Here is a 27373-nt window from a genome sequence, read left to right on the forward strand (position 1 = left end):
TTAAAAAAAAAAAATTTCACATTCCACAGACCTCATATAAATAATATTCGATAACTTGCACTGTTGTGTAAGAGGTATCTTTTATCCGTCTGAACCCAGTGTCCTGATGTGTCCGCAGTGCTCCATAGCTTTTCGCCGTAGCTGGAGTGTTTTTCTAGGCTCAAAATGACCCAGTGGCAGTGACATGTTTTAGGGGTTAAAACAGGGTAATTAATCAATGCTTAACAAAAAACAGACACTTTTAAATATCTGTGAATAATTGTTTTTAAAGTTTGTTTATATGGGAAGCTGCGGGGATGGGATTCATTTCCTCCAGCTGTTCCCGTTTGTGTGATTAAAAGTGTGTTCTGACCAGGAGTTTGAACAAAGTTCCCCCTTCTCATTATTTGCATTTGTCTTCTAACAAGGACATGATGGGTTAGAGGTTAAAGCTGCAGTTAGTTTCATGTGTGCAATCTCTAATTACCTAAAGAACTGCATAGCTGCAGGTCAATTCGTTCTCCATGTATTGATAGGTGAAATTTGATGACATAATTAGTGAAGGGATCTGTTTATATTCTGCTTGTCTGTCAGTGGAAGCTCATGAATATTCATGAGCACTCCTGCACTGACATGTGCAAGAGGGAGGGCAGGGCTGACAAAGGGGTGTGCCAGGGCTTGTGACAGGACATGAAGGGGCAGTGCCTTAGCAAATGGCTGTTAAAATAGAAAATTGGTCTTTCAAAGTTTGTTTTTAAAAAAAAAGAAAATGCTAAAAGTATTTTTTCTTACTACATAACTGATTTATTAAAAAAAACACACATGCAGGATATTGACTGAACTGCAGCTTTAAGTAAACACCTTGAGGACAAGCACTCCCAAATTCTTCTTACTTTCCAGAGAAATAAAAACAAGTGTTTGCCTGCGGTCTGATTACATTTGTTTGAGGGAGACAGTTTTCAATGGTGACGGAAGAGACCAGATTCTCTCAAGAGTTCAAATAGCAGTTACCCCATCTCATTCTGTTTTGCCCGTAGAGGAAGCGGGGGGTCCTTGGGAACAGAGCGGCGTTAAATTCCGCTCCGGGAATCCCACAAATCCCCGAAGTACTACCGCACTTTATAGAAAAAGGCGATATGCGCTCGATCCACAAAGCGCAGTTAAATGAGTGCTCGGAACGTGACGTCATTGAGGTTAATACGTATCCTTGAAGCTATACGCACAACGGGCGTTCTACATCTCATTAGCATAGGCTTAATGTCACGTACCATTGCGCTGTCTACCAATAATGTGATGTGATGTTCGTCTTGCCCTGATCCAGACCCTGACATAGGTCTTGAACTTAAGGTGAGAGCAGAGGGGAAAATGCTGGGAAATAACGCTATGTTAGTTGACTATCTGGTATTATCCCCTCCAGACACTGGAAAAGCCATATTTCAGGGTCTGGATGTAACGCCAAGTTCAGCCGTAACTTAACGGCAAGTCGTTGCATTAACCTTAACGGACATGTTACAAGAACGTCTGATTTGCATATCATCTGCATCTCATTATCATACTCAGGCCCTCCAACAGCTTTTCCGGGGCCCAGGACAGTGTCGGACCTGGATCACGGGTAGTTGAGCGGGGGAGGCTGGTTAGCTGTCGGGAGGGTTTTATGGCAGAGTGGAGCTTGGGCCCATCGGCTGTCGAACTTACGACGGCTTCTAGACCGAGGTGGTGGGGAGGTGAGTTAGGAAGCTTCCTGCAGAGGCCCCAGCGCCCGGACGCAGAAGCAGCGCCCGATTTCTGGGTGAGCCCCCCATTCCTGGAACCGCCGCTCCCAGGACACTTGTTTCCGGCTCTGCCCCCGTAAGTGGACCTGATTACAGTTAACGCTGTGCCCCTTACGGGAGAAAAGACAACATTCCGATTAATGTTATTGTCCTCAGAAGACACGCGTAGTCTTAACAGGTGGTTAAGTTAGGTTACCGTCTCATCAAGTGACTTAATGGAGCTTTGTGGTCTCAGCCGGCCTGTATTCACTAATTCAGGGGTGTGCAAACTGTGGGGCGCAACATTTTTTTTGGGGGGGGGGGGCGGGGAGGCACGGTGCTTATAGAGCTGGGGAAGCACGCATGAATCCTGTGTAAGTTCCTTTACCTGGTCTCCGGCGGCACATCGCCATGGCAACGTGGCGGTTTTTGACTCCGCAGGGTCACATGACGTCACGTTGCTGTGACGTCAGAAGACGCCAGATAACAGGTATGGGAGGGAGGGGGAAGGGGGAGAGCAGGCAGGGGGGCACAGGCTGAAAAGTTAGCGCACCCCTGCACTAAAGGGTGCTAACCTTAGCACGTCATACAGTTGTGCTAAAGCAAAGCACCCTTTAGTGAATATGGGCGTAGCTCTGGTTTTAGGATCTCTTGACCCAGTACCACTATATGGGAGCAGGTAGAATGACATTTATTAAAAGCTGTGACTGATCCCAGGACACTGCAGCTCAGTGGCCCTGGGCGGTATCATGGACCGTGGCCCCTCCCCCACTCAGGTCTACTAGCAACGCATGCGCACTGCACCCGCTCAGCTTCACTCACCAGGCGTGGCTTTCGCCGGCCGCTGTCACGCCTCCTTGTTGCCCAGGCGACGCGTGACGTCACGGCAACGGACCAATCCCCGCCTCGCAGAGACATTTGAACACAAATCTCCGTGCGAATAAACGGTCAGAGAGAAGGGAGGAGGGAGACGCGCACCGCGACAGCAGCGGAGGCACGGAGCCGGACCTGGGAGACATACATCGTGACAGCACCGGAGGCACGGAGCCGGACCTGAGAGACATACATCGTGACAGCACCGGACCTGGGCGAGATACACCGCGACAGCACCGGAGGCACGGAGCCGGACCTGAGAGACACACACCGTGACAGCACCGGAGGCACGAAGCCGGACCTGAGAGACACACACCGTGACAGGACCGGAGGCACGAAGCCGGGAGACACACACCGTGACACACACACCGTGACAGGACCAGGGGAGACACGCAGCCGCCACCATGAGGAAAAGGTGAAGGACGCCCGGTCATACAGCGGCATATTAGTATTAACCTCAGAGGGGTCTCCTAACACTGAGGGAGAGGGAGCACTGTACCTCGGCCCAATAGGAATATAATATACAATACAAAAAACACTAAACATTTTGCTGTCAAACAGCCTTCCTTAACCGAATAGAAATAAAAATATATATATATATATATATTGTCAAAAGTACTGGCACAACCCAAAAGTAAAGAAATTAAATGTAAGAGGTGCGTGTAATATATATATATATATATATATATATCTCACAATTGCATTCCTTAACCGAATACTATATGAAATAGCATCCATTCTATAAATAAATATTGCATGTAAAGTGTGTGTATAGTAGAAATAAAATGTAAATTTTTGCTGGGTTAATGAATAATTGCCCCTCCCTGGCACTGAGGGGTTAACAAAGACTTGTGAGCCCTTTTGGGTCAGTGGATTGCTAGAGCATGTAGCATGGCTCTTAATCCAGTGTTTTTGTCTCTGTCACATTGGGTAGGGAGGACCGTGCCCCAAGGAGCTTATACTCTATAAGGAAGAGGTAAATGGAAACATAAGGTACAGGGGGGTAGGAAGGTTATGTGAGGGAGTTGGGGAAGCAGTAAGTGGGAGTGTGCGGGGGTAGAGCAGTGAGAGCAGGTAATGTGTGAGGGAGTTGGGGAAGCAGTAAGTGGGAGTGTGTGGGGGTATAGCTGTGAGAGCAGGTAATGTGAGGGAGTTGGGGAAGCAGTAAGTGGGAGTGTGCAGAGGTAGAGCAGTGAGAGCAGGTAATGTGTGAGGGAGTTGGGGAAGCAGTAAGTGGGAGTGTGCGGAGGTAGAGCTGTGAGAGCAGGTAATGTGTGAGGGAGTTGGGGAAGCAGTAAGTGGGATTGTGCGGAGGTAGAGCTGTGAGAGCAGGTAATGTGTGAGGGAGTTGGGGAAGCAGTAAGTGGGAGTGTGCGGAGGTAGAGCTGTGAGAGCAGGTAATGTGTGAGGGAGTTGGGGAAGCAGTAAGTGGGATTGTGCAGAGGTAGAGCTGTGAGAGCAGGTAATGTGTGAGGGAGTTGGTGTTGGGGAAGCAGTAACTGGGAGTGTGCGGAGGTAGAGCTGTGAGAGTGGGTAATGTGTGAGGGAGTTGGTGTTGGGGAAGCAGTAAGTGGGAGTGTGCGGAGGTAGAGCTGTGAGAGCAGGTAATGTGTGAGGGAGTTGGGGAAGCAGTAAGTGGGAGTGTGCGGAGGTAGAGCTGTGAGAGCAGGTAATGTGTGAGGGAGTTGGTGTTGGGGAAGCAGTAACTGGGAGTGTGCGGAGGTAGAGCTGTGAGAGTGGGTAATGTGTGAGGGAGTTGGTGTTGGAAGCAGTAAGTGGGAGTGTGCGGAGGTAGAGCTGTGAGAGCAGGTAATGTGTGAGGGAGTTGGCGTTGGGGAAGCAGTAAGTGGGAGTGTGCGGAGGTAGAGCTGTGAGAGCAGGTAATGTGTGAGGGAGTTGGCGTTGGGGAAGCAGTAAGTGGGAGTGTGCAGAGGTAGAGCAGTGAGAGCAGGTAATGTGTGAAGATGGAAATGCTTCAATATACTTTTGAAATATTTCCCCCATTAACTTAACAGCTGTAACATCAGTGACCTCCTGACACCCTTTGGCTGCGACTCAGATTTTATTTCTATGGGAGTTTGATGTAAAGTGAAATCTGCTGCATAACAAAGATGTAGGCGATCTCCAGGTCTTTGCCGTTGTCTGTCTCTTCCTGCTGTTAACCCTGTCCATGCTGGCTCAGTGGGCAGGAGCTGTGAAGTTGAAGCATATTGGGGAGACTCTTAAGGCTCCGCAATTGCTGCCACTCAGGTGTTATTTTAAAGTGTCTGAACAATACAAAGTTAAAATATGTGGGAGGGCAATGATTTCACACCATGCTTTCTCAACAGGAGGCTGTAAATACAATAGGGTCACCTATATTTGGAGTAGTAGAGGAATGCCTTGGAGGTTGTTCTGGCAATGAAAGGGTGAACCCTTTAAGAGCAATTCACCTGTCTTGCAAGTCTCCTTCGTACCACACATTTCATTTATATTAGTGCTGGCTGTATGTGCCAAGCTGAAGTGCTCAGCATTCCGCTGGCTGCAGGCAATGTATGTAGAAGGTTAACTAATAATGGTTTCTTTCTTGTATAGGGCTGACAGTGTACGCAGCGCTGTATATAAAATGTTGCCGGTACAGTGAATTCCTGTCCCGTAGAGCTTAAAATCTAATTCTTGGTTCCTGAGGCACAGGGAGATGGACTTTCCCTGGGTCACAAGGATCTGACACTAGGATTTGAATTGGGCTCCCCTGCTTCAAACTCTCATAGTTTTCAGAGTCGGTGCCTTTAGTCACTGAGCTAATCCAACCAGCTCTTCTGTTTCCAGACAGGCCGCCAGCCAATTGTAGCTGGTATAATGTCTTTTAAACCCTTTAATGCTGCAGAAGACAAATGTGAATGTGTAGCAGGCATACACTGTCTGGTTAACCTCTAGTGTTACGGATGGGTAAGGAAAGGTATAGTCGAGTGATTGTTTTAGGTCAAGGTGCTAAAAAGCTGGTGAATCATCAGACGTTACTGGGGCAGCCGTGGTCCGTCTGATCTGAAGTAGGTACCATATATTAGCACAGACTTTGGCCCATGGCTTTGTGTTTTTTGATCCAGTAACCCCATAACGCAGCCCCTTTTTATTACTATATTGTACGTCACACTTGAAACTACGCTTCCTAGGGGTTTAGTGTTGCTGCAATATGTTGGTAGCACAATTGACCCCTTCTCTTGGCAGAGGGATTGCTGCAGTTCTGGTTATGCAGTGCATCACTTTGCATGCAGATAACTGAATTGTGATTCATTTTAGCAGGGGTGCGCAAACTTGTCGCGCCCCCCCCCCCCCCCCCTGCGGCGTCAAATGACGAGTCGGGTCATGTGACCCACAACGTCATTTGACGCCGCTTCTCCGTGGCAACGGGCGTCAAATGACGTGGCGGGGTAATGTGACCCCGCGGCGTTATTTGACACCCTGTTGTCATGGAGATGTGTGGACACTGAAGCTGGGTAAGTGAGCCGCACACCCCTGCATTATAGTATGATAAAAGAGCAGAAGTGCACGTGCTGATTACATTACCACCTGATAGAGGTCACATGAATTGCTAAAGTTTATTTTTATGTTGACTACGAACCATGCTGAGGAATTCAAATTGTAGCTAAACATTAACACTGTACTTGTGCGTTCATACAGTTGTGTGTGGATCAGAGACTTGACTGTTTATGCTTTGCAGGTATCCCGTAAATATTTCTAAGATAGGTGTATAGTAGTTCTGTTATGCACTGGACCTTTTATACTATGTACCCTCTTCCATTGGCATAAATTGTCCTTCCATGGAAACCGTTTCTTCCTCCTGCTATAATAAATCAGTATTGCAGGAGATTTAGCTCATTGGCTTTCCAATGTAACACACAACAGTGGCATCACTTTGATAAACTGTAGTCACCGTAATTATGTTTGGGGACGCCCAGTCACGTTCCAAATCCTCAACTTTTACACAGGTTCTCTACCAGGGATGTGGCCAGCGCCAGACCTCAAGGGCTACCAACAGGTCAGGTTTTCAGGATATCCCTGCTACAGCACAGGTGGCTCAGTTGAAACCACTGATTTAGCCACCTGTGCTGAAGCAGGAATATCCTGAAAACCTCACCTGTTGGTAGCCCTTGAGGACTGGCGTTAGCCACTCCTGGTCTAGATGTTTGGTAAGTTTATTAACATTGCTGTTTGGGGGGGAGGGTGTTTTGGTTTCAGGTTTCTATTTCATACCTTTTCAAATATTTAATGTGAAATGTATTCAGTCTTGTTTTGGAGAACACTATTTGTTCTGGATGACAAGAGGGGCCCATTTAAAAGGGCTTCTAGAAAAAAAAAAAACTGATTTATTACTCTTCCTTGATCTGTGACCTTGGATTTGCTCTGGAATCGTATGATCGCCTACCAAAAGTAACAAGTATAGGTTATGAACAGAACCTAAACTATGCCCGAAACATTATAGCATTACTGTATGTAGTTTTCTGCAAATCCAGTGTGTGTTGCTAAACTAAGACTGGTTTTATATGAATGGGAAATGGTATTATGGAGTTTTATACCTAATGTAGCTGAAGCAGCAGACCGAGCAGTCTGCTGTATGCCTCTTCAAAAGCAAAAATGATAAAAATGTCTCCTCCCCCTAACCCCCCCCCCCGGAATCCTCCATTATGCGTTATAATATATCTTTAATTAAAAAAAAACAACCCATGCAATGAGATCACCTCTTTATAACCCAAGCCGTCCGAGGGTGTGGCTGCAAAGCGTTTGCGCCTGTGTTCCTTAACCGTTGCAATGCTGTCCACATTCCATTTTTATTCAGTCACAAGTATGTAGTAGAAGACTTGTTGGTCCCAAGGAATAATGCATCCTTTGTAGTCAATATGCATTTCGGTTATTTTCCTGGTGGAGCATTTATGCCTTCAACATGTTTATCTTCTTACTTGTGGGAAATGGAAGCCTTTAACATTTTGGCTAAAACAAAATGTAATTTTATGGCGATAGTGTGTCCATTTTGCTACACACTTGTGTGAGGAACCCTAATCTGTTGGCATGCTTATTTTAGAGCTGCAACAATACAGTCCATTAACACTAGATAATGAATTCCCTAGTGACCAGATGCTCATATAATTGGGATATTAACCTACTGGTAACTTGTAGTGTTCTAAATATACATGGCTCTCCAGTATTTTCATTTATTGAAATATAACTACTCTTCTGATTCATTGTGATGAATTGATAGAAGCATCTAAATTAAATATGCAGTAATGTTTCACCTCCCCTGTACTGTACACTGTATGATGTATTAACATTAAGCTTTAAAATGAATTTGCCCTACAGTGTTTTATCTACTGACAGTGTGCACTTTCTACAAGCAGTACATTAATATGTATTTTTGTTATCACCATTAGTGAGGTGATGGCTATAGAGTCTGTAGCATGCTTCAATTCAGCATTATCTCGTCTTCGCGATATCTGGGAAGAAATAGGAATACCGGAAGACCAACGGCTGCAGAGGACAGAGGTTGTGAAGAAACACGTGAAAGTAAGTAACAATATAAAATAAATCCATGGTTCCATCACGCACGCGCGCACTACTGGCACAGATATTGTCCGTTCAAATCTCCTCTCTTTTTTGCCAAAAGGGGATGTAACCTGTTGCAATGCAGTGTCCAGGAGGGATGCGCTGCAGCAAATTGTAGTAGAGGAGCCTAAATGGGATATTTTAAATCTTTGTTCAATGTTTTTATAAAATCTAATTGGTATTATTCCCTCTAAACTCAAACGTTACAGAATGCTCTGATTTATCAATGGGAATTGGGAACAGGGATTTGTACTTTTTAAAACCGCTCTGCGGACATTTGCCTGTGACTGTTGCAGTCAGCCAGGACGCCACAAACATAACATTGTGTTACACTTACCAAACATCCTGCGTGTGCGACTTAACCAGTGTGTTGTGTAATATACGAAGTGTCTATACCAGGGGTGGCCAAATCAAGTCCTCGAGGGCCACCGACAGGTCAGGTTTGCAGGATATCCCAGCTTCAGCACAGGTGGCTCAGCAGGGATATCCTGCAAACCTGTTGGTGGCCCTTGAGGACTGGAGTTGGTCACCCCTGGTCTATGAAGGGCTGGAAATGAATGTCATTCACACCCGAATTGCTTCTTTTTAAACCCCTAGCAATTACTTGTTATATTTACGCCCCTTTCTTCCATAGGGTCTCCTGGATATGATGATCACGGAAGAAGAGAGCTTGAGAGAGCGTCTCCTAAAAAGTATTGATATTTGCCGCAAAGAACTAAACACGCTCTGCCTGGAGCTGCACCTTTCTCCGTTTGAAGTGAGTCATTGACTCGTTGAATCATTACGTTGGCATGTCCTCTCTGAAATGTTTCTCTCCGGTTCAGTCCAAATAATTTAGAAAAATGGGCCTTTTTCAGAGAAAATTGCACTTATATTCTGTTATCCTCACAATTCAGTGTACATTGCATGTCACCGTGTTTCTATTTTTAAATATTAGAGGGGGAAATTTACCAAGCGGCGTGATTCCATAAAAGCCCCTAACAGAGCTGGAATACACCTTGTTGTAATGTGTTCTGGCATAGCACTACTTGGTAGATCTTCCCCTGGGTGTCCAGTTTGCTTGACTAGAGTGTATGTGCTTATGTTCTGACACAATCCTGCTTATTCCGGATATATTCTGAGAAGCAGAGCAAATGGGATGTGCAGCGTAGTGGCGGCTGCGGAATTGCTTTCATACATCAATTGTTTTCCTCTGGTGCAGGAGGAAGACGATAGCACCATTCTGCAGCTAGAGAAAGACTTGCGAACGCGCGTCGAAGTCCTGTTAAAGCAGAAAAAGGAAAGGGTGCAGGGATTAAAAATACTGAAGGAACGAGATCAAGACCTTTGTGATATTCTGTGCACAGCTCCTTACCATATCGAGATGGATTCTGTTCCAAGCCTGGAGGAACTGGATCAGTTCAGGAGGCATTTGGCTGGACTTTCTGCAGAAAAGGTTTGTAATATCCTTTTTTTTTTTTTTTTTTTTTTATCTGTAAATTGTTGGCTGTATTCTGTGTTTGACTTGCAAATGTAGCGTTTTTTAACATGGTTATACTTATTGGCAAAATAGGAGCGCAGAAGAGCAGCGTTTGTAAGCACCAAAAAGCAGATTGTTCTGTGCATGGAGGAATTGGATCAGCTTCCTGATACAAGCTTTGAACGGGACGTGGTGTGTGAAGATGAAGATGCCTTCTGTCTCTCAACAGAGAATCTGGCTGCTCTTAATCAACTCCTGTTTCAGGTAGGTGACCACTTGCCCTGGAAAGGTAATATGTCACGCCGTCATGAGACACTAAATATATAGATGTATAGGTAAATACGCTGACAGACACAGCACTGCAATACTGAATATCAAGATGTGATCTTTATCATCCAAAAGTACAGAAACCAACGCTTCGGCCCTCTCTGGGACCTTCCTCAGTGTGAGGCCAAATAGATGGTTTCTGTACTTTTGAACGATAAAGATCCCATTTTCATATTCAACCTCGCAGCGCTGTCTATTTCACCGCAGTCTGGTGGCGTATTGATTTCTTTTTATTTGCTGTTTGACGGGTGCACTGGCTGTATACATCATTGCAGTGCCTGTTATCCAGTTTATTCTGATAATTGAACCAGTTATGATTTTGACCTAATTTTTACATCCTTTTTCTATCCTTTTTAGTTGGAAGAACAGAAAACGAAGAATGAGGTTTTATGTGAGGAACTGCGATCCCAAATTACTGAACTCTGGGACAGGCTTCAGGTTGCTGAAGCAGAACGGGAGGCTTTTGCTGTGTACATGACTGGATCAAAAGGAAAAATCATTAAAGCGGTACAAATAATTTTTGCCTTTTTAACATAGTATACTTTTCCATTTCTCTTCTCACGTGCATGTTTTAGTGACCCCACCTTGTATGGTAGTCCTGGTATGTGTAGGAACCTATTTGTCACTAAATATTCACATCGTTTCTGGGTTGTTTTTTTGTTTACATTTCTGCTCTTTTTTTTATACTTTTGCAGTTACAAGATGAACTGAGTCGTTTGCAAGAATTAAAGCTGCAGAATATAAAACAAATCGTTGACGTAATTCGGACAGAATTGACGTCTTACTGGGAAAAATGTTTCTACAGCACAGAGCAAAGGGAAGCTTTCTCTCCTTTTTCCGATGGTGAGTGCATGCTAATGTTTCATATAGTTTGTCGGCCTCCTAGATCTCTTAACAAGGGAAATCTAATTGGGCAGAGGGATGCAAACTGGAAATGTAGCATTTGTTTTTAGAAATGCCCCTTGCTGGATAACAAATACCATTCTTGAATGAAACGGTGTTTGCAGAAGTAAAATACCGATCACGTTACACTCTTTGGGACTTTTCCCAGATGGTTACAATGAGGATTTGCTTTGCCTCCATGATGCTGAGATCGGTCGCATGAAGCATTACTATGAGGTGCACAAAGAGATGTTTGAAGGTGTACAGAAATGGGAGGAGAACTGGCGTCTCTTCTTGGAATTTGATGTAAGTCAAACCGGTATATAATATGTTGGTTATTTGTTGGGTGTAGGTGTAGCTACATCTGGTAGCTGAGCTCTGGTTATTCATTTTATTCGGTCAAGCAGGAACTTCCATGCTTTTGTATTACAGTACCAGTATCTTAATCTTGTCTTATACCATTTGTGGCATATAACAAAGATTTGGGCTTATTCAGTAAGATCTGAAGCGGCCCCTCCCAGTGCGATCGGACAAACCCGCGCTGACTTCGGGGGTTATTGAATAGTGTTGCAGTGATTAGTGGCTGTAAAAGATTGAGTTTTTGTTTTTGTACTAGAAAAAAACAACAGATCCCAACCGCTTCGCCAACCGGGGCGGTAATCTTTTGAAAGAAGAAAAGCAGAGGGCAAAGTTGCAAAAAATGCTCCCAAAGGTACAACTTCCGTTTTCTCTCTGCTACCTATAAAAGCTTAGCCACGTACGCCAGAGTCTGTGATCAGAAGAATTACATTTTTATTTTATTTTTTGGAAAGTGTGTTCTTATTGGAAGGATGTGTAATATAATATTTTTTGTTTGCTCCCTCTGTAGTTGGAGGAGGAACTGAAAGTTCGAATTGCAGGATGGGAGCAGGAGCAACAGAAAGAGTTCTTTGTTAATGGGAAGAAATTCATGGACTATGTCACTGAGCAGTGGGATTCTCTTCACCAGGAAAAGGAGAAGGAAAAACAGGAACGGGTAGGTTTGCTAAACTTTCCTCAAGGGTTTCCAGGCTCTTCTCTTCCTGTGACAAGTGTTTCTAGAATACTGTTTTGCCCTTTACAGATTGCTGCTTTTACTATTTGTTTGAGTCCAGTGCGTTCTACCCATCAACACTAGAGCATCCATTGCAGCGTAACATTCTCGCTCTTGTTGTCCTAAACCTATGTTACTGCAGCTACTGAAGAAGAATCGTCAGCTGGAGGAGGAGATGTTCTATGGAAGTACTCCAAAAACACCTAGCAAGCGACGAGTGCTGGGAGCAACTACTCCTGGTAAAATCCGCAAGGTAACTACTCTCCTTTTAAGCAGAGACACTACAAACCACTGTTCATGAGTAGATTTACTAGCCTTACAGGTAGTTTTGGCTACTTCTGCTGTTCAGTGATGTAGCACAAAGGGAAAACTGCTTTAATGGCCTAATACAGGGGTGGCCAACTCCAGTCTTTGAGCCGCCACCAGGTCCAGCATTGGATATCCCTGCTTCAGCACAGGTGGCTGTCAGAATGACTTAGCTACCTGTGCTGAAGCAGGGATATAGACAAAACTGAGAACAACCTCCTAAGCCGGTGCTCTAGGTTGTGCAAAAATTGTATCCAAAGTGATATTGGTCACTATATGTAGTTATAGTCCACAAACAATGTTTCTTTTATAAAAGCACTTTTGTTGGTATTTCCAGGTATATGTATGAGTACTGGTAGATAGCAAGCCCAGATATAAAGGGACCCATCAGTGTACAGCAACAAGAGCTCTGGTTATTCACCTTAGGCCGCATCCATAGTGGAACACGTTAGCTTCCGCGCTCCTCCGTGACCCGGCATCTCGCTTGAAATACAAACTTGTTTGTATTGCGCAGCGCCGCTCTCCCTGTAGTGCATATGAATTGGCGTCCAAGTGTTTGTTTTGGCGCGAGCAACATAGCTCGCGCTGTATCCTGCACTATGGACGCGGCCTTATTCGGTCAAGATGGGACTTTATTGCTTTCTGCTTATAATAATGGTATCCCATTATCCTAATCTGTATTTTATAATGTGCAACTTTTTTTGTTTTGGTCAGTATTCATTTATGTATTCTAAATGGTGCCGTCCGACAACAGTAAGTGCATTTTTGCACATTATAACGAATTCTCACTCTTAAATAAAAATGTGATGATGGAATAAATGCCAGCATATATTAATACAAGACAAAGTAAGAGATCTAAATTATTAAGCTTAAGCGCTTTGTGTTCCTGTGTTAATATACAGCTACATTTTCTACAAAATGAACCATTTAGTGCATGTGCTGTTTGCGCACGTTTTTATATATATTCCCATTCAATATGTGCATGAATACAATCCGCACACTGACAAGTGATTAGCTAAGATGCAGATCGATCCGTTCTCCTGTAATCGATCGCTTGCTCGGGTTATTTAATTCTGTTCTTGCACAGCATTTTGGGCAATGTAGTTCTTGGAATATGATTCACTCGGTGGTTACTAGATACAATTGGTTCACTGCTAGAGAGAGGGCGGGGCTCAAGAGCCAGAGCCCATCAGAATGGGAAGGGGGTGTGACTTTGGAAATGCTTCCTACATAAACATTAAAAATGTCTTTAAAACATTCTCTGTATTTCTTTTTTATGCTACAAGTATTTTCTCATAGTCCAGAACTGTTGTGTTTTTATTATAAAACACACGTAGGATATTGCTTGCACTGTTGCTTTAATCTCTAACCCAGTTTCCTGGCACTAACCCTACCTGCTTTCCCCCTCCAGCTTAATGGTACCTCCGTCTGCAGTTCTTCTTCCAACAGCACCCTGCGCTCTGCCTTCGGTGGGACTGTTTGCCACTCTCCCGTGTCCCGCCCACCCCTCTCTGGTGGCAAGGTTAGTTTAAAGCACCGCCCCGGTCCTGTCACTGGCCACACATTCTACCTAATGCATGAAAACCTGCGAGCTCGCGTTCCATGCACAAGCAACCTTTTTCCTCCATTCTTAAATAAGAGGCTGTCATTAAGCAGTTGCATATATGAATATACCTGTCCGCTAAAAGGGGTGGAACTTGCTATAACACTGGACATCAAGGCTGTAGATGATACTTTGTTTTGCAATTTGTAGCCGGTTCATTAGGCAGAGATGTGTGAATCCATTTTATGGACTTCGTCAAAAAGCCCAGTTTATATAAGGTACAGAACACTTTGGGCTTAGAAGTTCTTTGGGCACTTTTTGTAATACTATGTGCATGTGCTTTGTGTAGTCCCTGTTGCATGAACTTGGCCATGTTCTCAGGAGGGTGAAAACGAGTCATTTTAAGAAAAAGGAGGGGCTGCGGGGGGGGCGTGCTGGAGTTATTTTTTTTATTTTTTATTACTTTAATTTTTAGTGAGCATTTTCAAACATACAAAATGAGGTAAACATAACATACTACACAAAAAAAGGGGGATACAGAAATACAATTAAACTGGTAATGAAACAGTGGAGAAGAGGGAGATTGGGGAGGGGTAGCATTTGTACCAATGTCGTACTGTATTCAACAATTTAGCTGGAGTTATTTTGAAGCTCTTCCCCAATTTAGTCTAATGTTAGGACCACTTTGCCAGTGGTCTATTGTTTAGGTAGGTTTATTGGTCCATAAAAAAAAATATTTTACTAGTTCTTTGGAGATGTGCTTTTAGGCAAAACAAAAGCCCCTAGCTGTACATTTTGATGGATCGCTATACATTATGGTGCATTATTCAGATAAAACAATTGTTTTGTAGCAGTTTTACTAACATTTCTCCCGAGCTTATTTGGGTTCTGTTACCTTTTTTTTTTCAGCCTGGACCATCTTCACGTACGCCAAGCAAAGTGTTCAAAACTCCACAATCGAGACTGCTAGAGAAGAACAAGGAAAATATGCCCCAACTTAACAGAACCGCCATGAGCGGTGGGTGCTTCCTCACAATTCCTGCTCAGCGTAACATCAGCGTTAATTCTGTTGCCAGCACCTATTCTGAGTTTGCGGTAATTCACCTTTTCTAAGAAAAAACAAACCAAATTCTGCGTCACTGAGCAGCACACAGTCAGGAAGGAATTGAAAGTAGATTCTTTGTATAACACAGCTAGAATATGATGTATACACGCATACTCTTAGAGCCCATGCACCAAACCCTACATTGTGAGCAGTTGTAAGGTCTCTAATAAGCTGAAGACATTTCAATGCTTGGTTATATAGAAGTGACAGTGAAATAATTGGCCAATTACTGCTAAGACAATTCAGTACATCTGAGCTCTGTGCAGCAGGCATCTCCCGTGTCTTCAGGGCTTGCTAAGTATTAGAGCTAATTTTTAGTCTTCATAGAGACAGACGATATCCAGTCTCCTGTATATAACCTGGCTCAGAGGTACATGCTCTGCACAGATTCTGTGCATGTTATTTTGTGTAATAGTACCAGTGTGTGTGTGTGTATGTACACACGTGTAATATTATCCACACTGGTGTAGAAAGCCAAACACAGGGATTGATGTAAAGAATACTCCGTGTCCAGAAATGTTCAGCCGGTCTGGAACACATTGGAGTACGGACCTGATCGACTTTTTTGCCCTTATGGATAAACTGATAATACGTCTTCATTCATATTGTGTATTTATAGAGGGACGCCACACATACCACTGACTCCACAGCCGTATGTTCCAGGTCTGTATGTTCCACGTGTCCAATACCTGGTGCATGCCTTTGGGGTCTTCACAAAGCCTCCTTTTTTAGTTTTATTCTTCCCTGGTGTCCACACTGGGACTGTGCTACTGCACAGGGCGTCAAGGAAACCACGATCTACATTCGGCAACACAAATACAACATTGCCTGCCCTTGTATTATTACTTCAATCAAAACATTCCTGTGTGAACACATTTACATGGGGATCTAGAGTTAGTACATCTAGAAAGACCAGGTGCACAGTAACATTTTGTGATCCTGACTGTGTTGCTGTCTCTCTTTCCTGCTTAGTTTGCTGATTATTTGCTGTGGTATTAATAACCTTTTTTTTTTATTTTCTCTTATTTGCTCTTATCCTTTATTGAACCATTAATATAATGTTCCGTTGAGACTGCTTCTTCTTCACCTACTTATCCCGCTGTAAGCTCCATCTACTTATTAACAGAATACGGAAGCATTCACATCATTTTATTAGGTGGTCTTTTTTTAATCTTGCTTTTCTCTATATTATAGGAACGGGCTACATTAACGCCTTATCCTTCACCAACCAATTCACTTAAATATGCTAGTCTTGTGAATTTCAGGCTCAATTTAACACTAAATTAAGTTACTATAAATGACCAGGAAAACATTATTTAAAGTTAGTCACACACTGCGATTAACGACTATCAGTCTCCAAAGCCATTCCTAGTGAGCTTTTCCATGTGACCTTCACCAACTCGTGTCGTCCCTTCCTCATTTCTAGTAGCAAAAGCGAGCATGCCTGCTGCGTGTATGTGCGTGCATGTGTCATTCTCTCTAAAATACCTCACAAATGAGCCAGGCTGCATCTGTTTGAATTTTAATGGCACAATCCCTGCAGTACACCTAATAAATCATTGTAAAAAGTTCTGGCCTTGACACTAGAAGATACAGCACTGTATCAGAACTGTTACTCTAATTACGTGTCACGTTTCCTGTGTCTTGTTGCACAGGCTGAATCATTGTATGTGCTTTCTAACAACTTGCTTTGCTATCCTGTCTCAATTTCCATTGCTTCAAATCAGAGCAAATCATCAGCTGATATAAGGGACCTCCCCTTACTCCCCCTAATATACAGTTACTGGTTTATAGTATAACGCATGTTTTAATGTCTGTTTTTCCCCTTTTTATTTTTTTTGTAGCCCAAAAATGTCTCACTTTGAACAATACCTTTGTGCATGCAAAGTCTTTTGTGTACAGGTTTATAAGTGCATAATTGACCACACAAGCTACTAAAATTGTTTATTTTTAGAAGCTGATCTTTAACTGGTCCTTCCTCCACTTATACTACCATTATTTCATCAGAATGTTTTCAGTAGCCTTGAATATACAGGATATGATCTCATCTTTGACATGGAAAATATATTACATAGGGTGTAACAAGCACATGTTGGTTATCTTTCCCTAATGGTCACGGACTACTCAGCTAGTGGCTTCATGAGTCAAACCATGGCAATAAATGTATAAGTGAAATGCAAACTCGTAACATTGTGACTGGTACATACAAGTTCTATTTGTCTAATCTTCTTTTTTTTGTAAGGGATATTGTCCTCCTTTTATATTCCTTTCTTTCACACACCCTTCAGCTCCCCAGAAAGATGAATTCCCTGCGAGGTGTAGTTTGATGTGGGATCATTTCATGGCTTCCAAACATGCTTTTTGCTCTTCAAAAGTTTAAACCAATGCGTAATTTTTCTCTTCCAGCGAGAACTTTCAAAAGCTACCAGATCTAACGCCGACGCCAGAATCCTAAACTCTACCATTACAAATATGCCATCGTAGTATCCAAACTGCACAGGCGCAACGGCGCGGATCAGAGCAAAGAGACTCGTGTAAACATGGATGTGCGTTTCATGTTCACCTCCTGTCAAGGTGCTTGCAAAGAACTTCTTCATTTTATATGGCAGGTGTGTCACCTTTTCTCCTTAGAAGGGACGTTTGCACCTGAGGACAGACTATTTTCTTGAAAGCAAAGCAAGCCACCAGACACAGTTTGCACTCTAATTTCCTCTCCTAGCATATATATAAAAAAAATAACCGTAGTTTTAAGATCGTAAATATCTCATTTTAAACTACCTATAAATGTTGCTGATTTTTATTTTCTCAAGTGGTAGTTTGCATCTATGCTGTCGGCAATTAAGTTGTACTGTATAATAAGACGTTTATGATTCTTGAATATGTATTTTATGACTCGCCGCGTTTTCATAGCAAGGTTGTATTTTGTGTATATATACGGTTTTTAGTTTTATGAGATAATCATGAACACCTTAGCACCTTTTTGATGTCACTACAGCTGTTCCACAAATATTTAATTTCTTTAAATAAGCCTCATGTTACTTTTATATATGCAGCTGTTCATGGAGCAGGATGTCTTTAAAGACCGCCCTTGAATCTGCCTAGCTTTTCATTACATGATCCACTTTTATTTTTCGAATAGATTTCTCCTGGGTTTATAAAAGTAACCTGTGCATATTTTTATATTGTTTTTATTTCCCTTATCCTGTTCATAGTAGAGAACCTTGTCTCCGGCAAATTATGCCGTGGGGTCATGTGATGTTGCCAAGGCAATGTGACCCCACAGCAGCGTTTGACACCACGTTGCCATGGCGAGTGAAGTTGCAGAGGCCTCCCGCGATTCCCCAACATAAATTTAAAAGCATTTGGAAGAGTGTGGGGCATCTGCAACCGCCGAGCCCCCCAGTTTGCGCACCCCTGGTCTAATGCTCTGACATTACTAAAACCAAAAGAGGAAACTTTTCAATTAGCCCAAATGTAGATAACTGACACATTCTAAGTCCTGTATGTTGAGTCTCAGGATATCAGGTTTACACCATGAAGGCCAAGAAGTCTTTACATGAGACACCATGGGTTACTAGAAAAACCTCGTGTGCGTCTATACGGAGGTATCCTCCAAACAGAGCAGGTCAATGTGGTAACCAATAAATCGGCAAAGTAAATTAGCATGAGTTTCTTTTTGGTGCATTGATTGTTGTCCCAGATATTGAAGGTGCCGAGGTAACCAGAGGATATGTTTAAAACCTCCAGCAGTAAGTGCTTTTCCAATGCTTCATACACTTGAGCAAACAGATCTGAGGAAGATTATTCAGATCGAAGCTGTTTTTGTTTTGCAACAGGCCCTGCTTGTTAATTTGTGCTTAAATAGTACTGTAGGAAAGTTAGGAACTTGCATAAATTAATATAAAACCAATTCAGTGCACTCTGAGGCTTGGCAGAGAATAAAACATTCGGAGATAACTTTAATGTGTCCACTGAGAGCATAACTGCTCCTGCAGCCTGCATGTATTTTTATATTGAAGTACTCGTATAAGCCAGATACATGTCAAGGCAAGTGTTGTGTATGTAATGATTTTAAAGTATGAAATGTACTTTGAACATTATAAAGCAGCTGGACTAATGTGGATAACATGTTTTTATGACTCTAAATATTGAATTTGTGGCTTAAAGTTTGTTCTATTGCCTCTGTACTGTGCCTGTGTTCACATTCTGTCCATAAAGGGTATGTTCCATGGTTTTACTAAAACATTCAGTTACATTATTTGAAACATTCAGAATGGTTTTGTGGCAGCGCATGCATCTGTTTTATTTTTAGAAAGTTTTGCCATTTGTACAGTTCTTGTATAGTAAATTAAAAATCAACATGTGGTGTTAACTGCTTTGCTGTATACAGTGTTTGCTGTGCTCATTAAAACAGTAGCGGTCTTATTCACTAAATAAATGTTGGAGCATTGTGTCTGTGCTTAGACTTTGGGTAATCTTTGTACCACACCCTCTAGCCGCACAGCCCCTGCATGGAGACTTAAACTAAACCCTTACCAGTGATGTTCTCAGGAACCAAGGAGTCCCACAGCTGCGAATCGCATGAGGTAGTTCCCAGGAACCCCGCTTACACTGCAGGACTGCAGCTCTAAGGCACAATAACTTGTTCCTTTCTTTTTTTTTAGTATAGATTTATTTTTTTAAAGGAAATTATACCCAAACATACCAATTTATGCACTTTAAAAAAAAAAAAAAAAAACACTAAAATATTTTGTTTGTTGCAAAGAAGTTTCATTTAAAAAAAAAAAAAAACAATCACCTTAGGCCTGGGACATAGTGAATTAATGCTTAGGCTCAGGGAAAGCGGTGCTTTCCCTAGCCTTACACAGCACGCGGTCCGGGGGCGGGCCAGTGACGTCACGTAGCTGGTTTGCCCTCATTGGGCGAACCGCTCACGTAACCGGCCCTGCGCTCCGGCGAGCGCCAAATTTGAAACCTCCGTGACACACACACTTCCTCAAGCGTGCGCGAGCCCGTTAAAGCCGCACTCATTGCGGCTGCAGGGGCTCAGTGCCGAGCAGCAGCACGGTGCGCTGACCATGCCCGAGGCCTTAGGTGTCATTCACACACTCGCTGTCTCACACTCACTGTCTTGCATATTGGAGCTGTAGTCCATGATCTATGCAAATAGCACTCTGAACCACACAATGGTTTAGTGCAGGGGAGTGCAATTTTTATTTTATTCCTGCGCCCCCCTGCCGGCTGTTTCTTTCGCGACACCCCCTTACCTTTGGCGTTGGGATCATGTTGCAATGGCAACTCGATGTCCCATGACGTGGCTGCGTCATTTGAGGCCGCGTTGCGATGGCGACGAGTCTCCAGACGCAAGGTAAGTGCAGTTTACAGAGGCCTTCGCCGTTTCTCCGGCACTTAAATTAAGTGCCCTCAGGCGGTGCACGGAGCCTCTGTCTGCGGGGGGGGGTGTTGGTGGGGCGGGGTGTGTCTACAAACTTGTGCACCCCCCAGTTTGCCACTGCTGGTTTAGTGACCGACACTGAGCTGTAAACTAAACTGTTGTAGAACACATCTCCCCATTTACTAAAGACACAAAACATAAGTGTTCCAATGTCTACAAATAACATCGTTAACACACAGCTGCTTCTGCGGAAAATATTCAACAAGCTTTGGTTGATCCAAACTCCTTGTGTCCCCATGGCCCAGCTGTCCATATTTACCTAAAAGGGGGGGAGAACAGAGGGAAAAACTTTTTTTTATATAGAAGTGTGTATCATAACTTGAATCCTATGCATTACAATGATCTTGGGTTATCACAGACCCTGTGCCAGATGTTAGTGATAGAAAATGTCACGTAGCTCCATGCATTGCAGTCAGCCAAGTGGTAGGTACCGTTATAATTTTCCCAGCATGGATAGCGTGGGATACATAGTGCAACTATATACAAATATATTCAGGGACAATACAAGGAGCTTTCAAAAGAACTATTCATCCCACGGGCAGTACAAAGGACTCGGGGTCATCCCTTAAGGTTGGAGGAAAGGAAATTTCACAAGCAACAAAGGAAAGGGTTCTTTACAGTAAGGGCAGTTAAAATGTGGAATTCATTACCCATGGAGACTGTGATGGCAGATACAATAGATTTGTTAAAAAAAAGTTGGACATCTTTTTAGATGGGAATGGTATACAGGGATATACCAAATAAGTATACATGGGAAGGATGTTGATCCAGGGATTAATCTGATTGCCAATTCTTGGAGTCAGGAAGGAATTATTTTTTCCCCTTAATGGGGTTTTTTGTTTGTCTTCCTCTGGATCAATAAGTAAATATAGATATAGGATAAAGTATCTGTTGTCTAAATTTAGCATAGGTTGAACTTGCTGGATGTACGTCTTTTTTCAACCTCATCTACTATGTAACAACTAAATGATTATATAACATGCTTTATATTACATTTTTGTACTAAATGCAGCACCTAATATTATAAACCTGTACCCCTGATTAGATTATTGCCTCTAGATTTATTCTGAGGGTGCGTAGTGTTTGTGAGCTAGATACCTTTAGGTATAGTGATTATTTTCTAACAAAAATAGCGAATGGATTCTGAAAATGAGCATTCATTAAAGAGATCAGCTCCACATTACTGTATTTCAAAGCCAATCCTACTTACCCCATCCCCATGTGTATAAATTGCCAGCCCCTGCAATTGGTGAAAAATGAATATATTTAAATGGCGTGTTCACTTGCAGTATGAAACTATACTTCAAATCTTCCGTTTAAACAGAAGTAGGAAAACAACAAGTAATAACGTGACGACACAAATCTGGGCTTCTTTAAGTGTCAAAAAGAATTCACTCAGTCAGCACGCAACTGAAAGAACACCTGTAACGTCACGCAACTGAAAGAACGCCTGTAACGTCACGCAACTGAAAGAACGCCTGTAACGTCACGCAACTGAAAGAACGCCTGTAACGTCATCAGTCCATTTGTGTAAGTTATGTACATTTACAACATGATCCAGATAAGTTATTGAGTACTGCACTTTTGCAGATTGCTCTTAAAAAAATAGATTGGACCAATATAAAAAAAAAAATCTGTTATATTACAAACTTGTGCTCCTAAAAGGCATGGTCCTATATTACAATAGTTGTAATGTAAAATGTTCAGGTTGGCCCAATAAAGAGTACTGAAAGCCAGCTCTTATCTTCGGTTGCCGCACTATACTAATAAAGTCTTACACAAGACCTTTTAGCAGAATAAACTGTTTGTTTGCAGATTGCAAACGCACTTAAGCACTGAAAACCGAGTGCACACAATTTGACTGTTTGGTTATGGAGTAAAAACATTCATTGCTGTATAAAGTTGCGCTATGTACAGCAGTTGGCTCAGGGCAGTTTTAGAACTTTAATAGTTCCACCAGCGCACTTCTAAAACAGATACATATCCAGTGTATTTGCTTTGATGGACATTTACTGCCCTGGTCGCAAACCTATACTTACGAGTCACAACTGCTGTATGACGGGAGCCACAGCTGGTCTTGGCAGCTTCCAATTCATCTGGTAGATCGATCAAAGCGGGGAAAGCTTGAATTGTAATAAATTCATTTGCTTCAGCAACCTGGCCCTCTGTGGGTGCGTCCCCTGCGTTTCCCCCTAAGCAAGGAACCAAAAACAAGACATTTTGTACAAGTACATGGCAAAAAGTCATTTCATTGCAAGTGACGACAAACAATATCAGCTAAATGTTGCACTTGACCTCTATACTAGGGGTTCTCAGCTTCAGGATCCCCCCACCAGATCAGGTTTTGGGGATATCCCTGCTCCAGCCCAGGTGGCTCAATCTGTCCCTGCTTCAGCACAGATGGCTGAGTCTAACTGAAGCTGGGATATCCTTAAAACCGGACCTGTTTGGGGGTCTTGAGTACTGGAGTTGAGAAGCCTTGCTCTATACTATTAAGCAATTCACTTTTGCAGCTACTAGATGCGCTAATTGGATCACTTTGTACCCCGATTAGCGTGTTTAAAAAGAAAGTGCTTACGTTCTTGTGCTAATGTTTTAGAGGGAAGTCCGAGTTGTCCAGATTCGTTCCAGCCCCAGCAGTAAATGTCTCCACCCTCTAAAAGGCACAAGAGATGGAAGATCTCGGCATTGTGCATCTTGTGAACATTCATCCATCAGTTTCACTGTTAACGTACAATCAAAGCTCCCTCCGCTTTCTCTGCTACAGACACAAAAGTAAGACTATCATGTCCGTTCTGGTTATCACAGGCTGGTGAAATGGACACAAATACTATCGTTCTCTAATATTTTGCAATACGTTTACATCTCACAGTTCTTACCACTGACACTGACTGAATGCCAGCCTCCTGCTGCCACCTCACTCATCGCCATGCCATGCAATGCGTCTACTACCCGCGGCTCCGACACATCTTCCAGATCTCCGTGTCCCAGCTGCCCGTGTCTGAGAGTGATCAAACAGAAAGGAGACATAGGGGTTTTCAACTCCAGTCCTCAAGACCCCTCCCCCCCACCAGGTCAGGTTTTCAAGATATCCCTGCTTCAGCACAGGTCAAAGACTGAGCCACCAATTGTGCCACCTATGTTGAAGCTGAGAATAAGCCACCCATGCTGGAGCTGGGACTGGTTGAGCCACCTTTGCTGAAGCTGGGACTGGTTGACCCACCTGTGCTGAAGCTGGGACTGGTTGACCCACCTGTGCTGAAGCTGAGACTGATTGAGCCACCTCTGCTTAGGGTTGCCAGGTGGCTTCTCCAAAAATACTGGACTCAATGGTGAAAGGTGCGCCAGGTCACTATGTCCAGGGAGGAAACTACCGGACACATACATGTCCAGTATTACAGCACCTCTCATTTTTTACTGGGCAGAGTATCCAAATACAGGACACCTGGCAACCCTACCTGTGCTGAAGCTGAGATTGATTGAGCCACCTGTGCTGAAGTTGGGATATCCTGAAAACCTGACCTGTTGGGGGTGCTTGAGAACTGGTTGAGATCCCCCTGTGCTGTTATTTGGTTTGCAGGTGTATTGAGCACTGCATTATACCTGCCCGCTCCCCATGTGAGTACAGCCCGGGCAGAGGTCAGCAGCACCGCATGTTCATTGCCCAACACCAGCTTGAGAGCGCTGACTTTGTTGGGAAGCTCCTTGTAGAATGGGGTGTGAGGGACAATGTGTCCATTGGATACCAAAGGAAAAGCTGAAGCAGAAACCCCATTTACCCATATTAACCAAGATGCACACAAACAATTTAAAACATTTTAAGTATAATTTTCTGTCACTGGCGCCCAATCTGTGGATGTTTGAAATCTGCCGAAAGGCGCAAGCAAAGCGCTGTGCGTCATATGTGGGGGCAGTAACAGCCCCCAGATTTAAAATGATCAATGCTTAGGTCTGTTTTGTTCTGTGGTTAATCCGCAGGGCTTTCATGCAGCAACGGGTGTGCGCATCAATGTATAAACCAGGCATGTGGCCAACGCCAGTCCTCAAGAGCCACCAACAGGTCAGGTTTTCAGGATATCCCTGCTTCAGCACAGGTGGCTCAGTCTTCAATTGAGCCACCTGCGCTGAAGCAGGGATATCCTGAAAACCTGACCAGCTGGTAGCTCTTGAGGCCTGGAGTTGGCCACATCGCTGGTTTAAACCAAGCTACAACCGGGCTCTGCCACTAGCTCTCCACAGGGGCCAGATTAGAAAACATTTCGGAGTAGAAGGGCCGTGGTATTCTTGCCATGTCATTTTAGATACATTTAAAAACTTGATTATATTTCAACATTGTGCCCGCATCAATACCACCTGTACCACCTTGTATTTTCATTACCTTAACTTTCACGTGAGTTTCAGTGGGAAAAACTGCACTGAGCTGCATGACATTAGCAGGAACAGAGCCCAAGGGCCACCTTAGGCCCACGGGCCACCAGTTGAGTCCTGATGTACAGTGTTGCAGGGGCACAATGAGTATTTGCATACGGGGTATGTAAAGCTTGTTACACTGGAGTGTTGTACAACTGGAATTTATTATTAGCGCATATAGAAAATTGTGCGTCAGAAAACTGGTTTTGGCTTCAATTCTATGAACCCTACGAGTCATTACCAGCATTGTGTCCAATGGGAAGATCCATTTTCCATGTGGGTTCTCGTTGCATTCCCTCAGGTCCCAGTGCCATAGTGTCCCAACATTCAACACGGTCATTGAACAGCAGCATAAGGTACTTCTCCGTAGGAAGCAGGTCAAGGCAACCTAAGCCATGGAGGCAGAGACACTGCTGGGGACAGCCACCGATGAAACCAGACAGCACAAGGGACCCGTCCTCTGAAGAGAAACACATTCTGCATTTAGCAGGTGCCCGACTCCTGCGTTCTGCTCAAGGATGTCTTCTGTCTACCCCCTTTGTGTCTAAACCCGTCCCACCTAAAACCTCTCACTGCCCCACACCCCGGGAATGTCCTTCCCCTCAATATCCAACTGGCACCCTCTCCACTTTTAAGACCCATCTTATAACCCACCTCTAACGAAGCATACGTGTGGCCCCGTGGCTGATACTATACATCCCAGATGCACCGACTGTGGCCACTTGCAGATACACTTACCAGAACACCCTCCTACTGTCTCAAAGGTCTCCCTACTTACCACTTAGATTGTAAGCTCTTCGGGGCAGTGTTACTTTTATGTCTCAAAGCGCTTATTCCCATTGTGTGTATATTATTATGATATCACGTGTATTGCTGCTGTGAAGCGCTATTTACCTGGATGGGGCTATATGAAGATATACATACATTTAGAAGGTGCATATTCTAACACGGGGCTATCAGACCAAAAGGATTGGAGGAGGACACAACAGCCTTCACCCTTTTGCTGCTGTAGGGGCCAGTACCACATTGCAGACCCCATATGGCATTGAACGGGTTAAAGTTGAAAACTGATCCAACGTAAAATCGCAATCACGCCTGCGCACTGTTTTTTTTTCTATATAATACTTTAATCATTTTAATCGGGGGAGGGTGTTTCGGGAGCTGATTCGTTCAGTTTTTTTTAGTTACGAGGACCTCCCGGTTCCGGAGATACCCCGGGGAATTTGTCGCATTAATATCGTTCTGTTTCACGCGACGGGCTCGTCCTGTCTCTGTTATTTTATTTTTAGTGGCGTCAGCGTGTCACATATTATATATAAAATGTCTCATCTCCTCTGAGATCAGTGATTATATCCATGTCCAGTATTTGTACATTTGAAGAGCTAATAAAAATTGTGTGTGTATTTTCTCCCCCTCCCCCCCCATCCCTCTCCTTCTCCCCCTCAACACTCTCTACCTTCTCTCCCCCCCAAATCTATCCCTCTCCTCCCTTCTCTCCCTCCCCCCAAATCTCCCCCTCCCCCCTTTTCACTCTCCCTCCCCCTTATCCCTCTCCTTCTCCCCCTCAATACTCTCTCTACCTTCTCTCCCCTACATTTCTCTCCCTCCCTTCTCTCTCTCCCCAACACTCTCTGCCTCCCCCTTATCCCTCTCTTTCTCTCCCCTCAACACCTCACTCCCTCCTCCGTATCCCTCTCACCCCTCAACACTCCCCCCCCCACTCCAATCTCCCTCCCTCTGCCTCCCCTCCCCCCCCAAAAAAATCTCCCTCCCTCTCTGAAATGTAGTAAAAACAAAGTAATCATGCCAGACAGTGAGAGAATGGCTGTGCACATCCAATTTGCGATTTAAATAAAAGAGATGCGATGGATTGGGATAATAAAATATGGCCGCCGGCACCCACCTGTCAGGAAGGCTGTGTAGCTCCAGGAGGGGATCACTTTGGATATCTGGGTCCTCCCAGGATCTGTTCTCTGTAACTGGACCGGTTCCGGGAGGTCCAGGCTCAGGTCCTCCCCGAGGCCGAGCTGCCCGAACCCCCTGTACCCAAATCCGAACCATAGCCTGGGCATGAGGTGGCCAGGCCGCAAATCCCCGGCCTCGATTAGTTGTGTACGCGGGCGGGTCTGGCCTGAGGAGGGCTGCACAGTGTGAGCATGCGCAGGAGGCCTGGGAACAGCAGCGCCCTCTACCTGCAATATACAGAATATACCATATAACTAACACAAACACAGTGACACACACACACAAACAGTGACACACACAAACACAGTGACACACAGTGACACACACACACACACACACAAACACAGTGACACACACATACACACACACAAACACAGTGACACACACACACCTTGCAGCGCGTATTACTATTTAACAGTAACTTAAATTAACATTAGGTTAATAATAACGCCTACCCACAAACTTCACTTCTCAAGGGCCACCAACAGGTCAGGTTTTCATGATATTCCTGCTTCATCAGTGGCTCAGCAGGAAAAGAAGTGAAGATGTGTTGCACTGCCTCAATTTCCAGCTCCCAATAAGTCCGGAAAAAATACAAAGTGAACACTCAGCTGAATAACAGGTCAGGTTTATTGCAAGGTGGTGCAGCAAAGGGACAGCAAAGCCACA

At 43.9% G+C, this 27373-nt stretch overlaps 2 protein-coding genes across 5 annotated transcripts; one reads left to right on the forward strand and one right to left on the reverse strand.

Annotated features, from left to right (window-relative positions):
* Positions 1–2646: 2646 nt before the first annotated feature.
* On the forward strand, positions 2647–19333 carry PRC1 (protein regulator of cytokinesis 1). Of its 3 annotated transcripts, XM_075575471.1 has the most exons (15): positions 2647–3018; positions 8009–8141; positions 8815–8937; positions 9382–9615; positions 9733–9903; positions 10324–10473; positions 10662–10809; positions 11018–11154; positions 11465–11560; positions 11717–11863; positions 12063–12173; positions 13638–13748; positions 14679–14864; positions 15494–15537; positions 17281–19333. In XM_075575471.1, exons 1-15 carry the CDS (start codon positions 3008–3010, stop codon positions 17327–17329), a joined length of 1851 nt encoding a protein of 616 aa, XP_075431586.1. In that variant the 5' UTR covers positions 2647–3007; the 3' UTR covers positions 17330–19333. The 3 variants fall into 3 exon arrangements, with proteins under 3 accessions (XP_075431586.1, XP_075431588.1, XP_075431587.1); XM_075575473.1 differs by lacking the exon at positions 15494–15537 and having other exon boundaries at positions 14679–14787; XM_075575472.1 differs by lacking the exon at positions 15494–15537 and having other exon boundaries at positions 2648–3018.
* On the reverse strand, positions 18331–26923 carry RCCD1 (RCC1 domain containing 1). 2 transcript variants are annotated; one of them, XM_075575474.1, is made up of 8 exons: positions 26643–26923; positions 24981–25199; positions 23933–24086; positions 23209–23330; positions 22908–22985; positions 22369–22521; positions 21540–21569; positions 18331–20588 (listed from the first exon to the last, which is right to left on the reverse strand). In XM_075575474.1, exons 1-8 carry the CDS (start codon positions 26809–26811, stop codon positions 20452–20454), a joined length of 1062 nt encoding a protein of 353 aa, XP_075431589.1. In that variant the 5' UTR covers positions 26812–26923; the 3' UTR covers positions 18331–20451. The 2 variants fall into 2 exon arrangements, with proteins under 2 accessions (XP_075431589.1, XP_075431590.1); XM_075575475.1 differs by lacking the exon at positions 21540–21569.
* Between the last annotated feature and the right edge of the window lie 450 nt (positions 26924–27373).

This window comes from Ascaphus truei, chromosome 18 (assembly GCF_040206685.1).
Source record: "Ascaphus truei isolate aAscTru1 chromosome 18, aAscTru1.hap1, whole genome shotgun sequence".
NCBI lineage: Eukaryota > Metazoa > Chordata > Amphibia > Anura > Ascaphidae > Ascaphus > Ascaphus truei.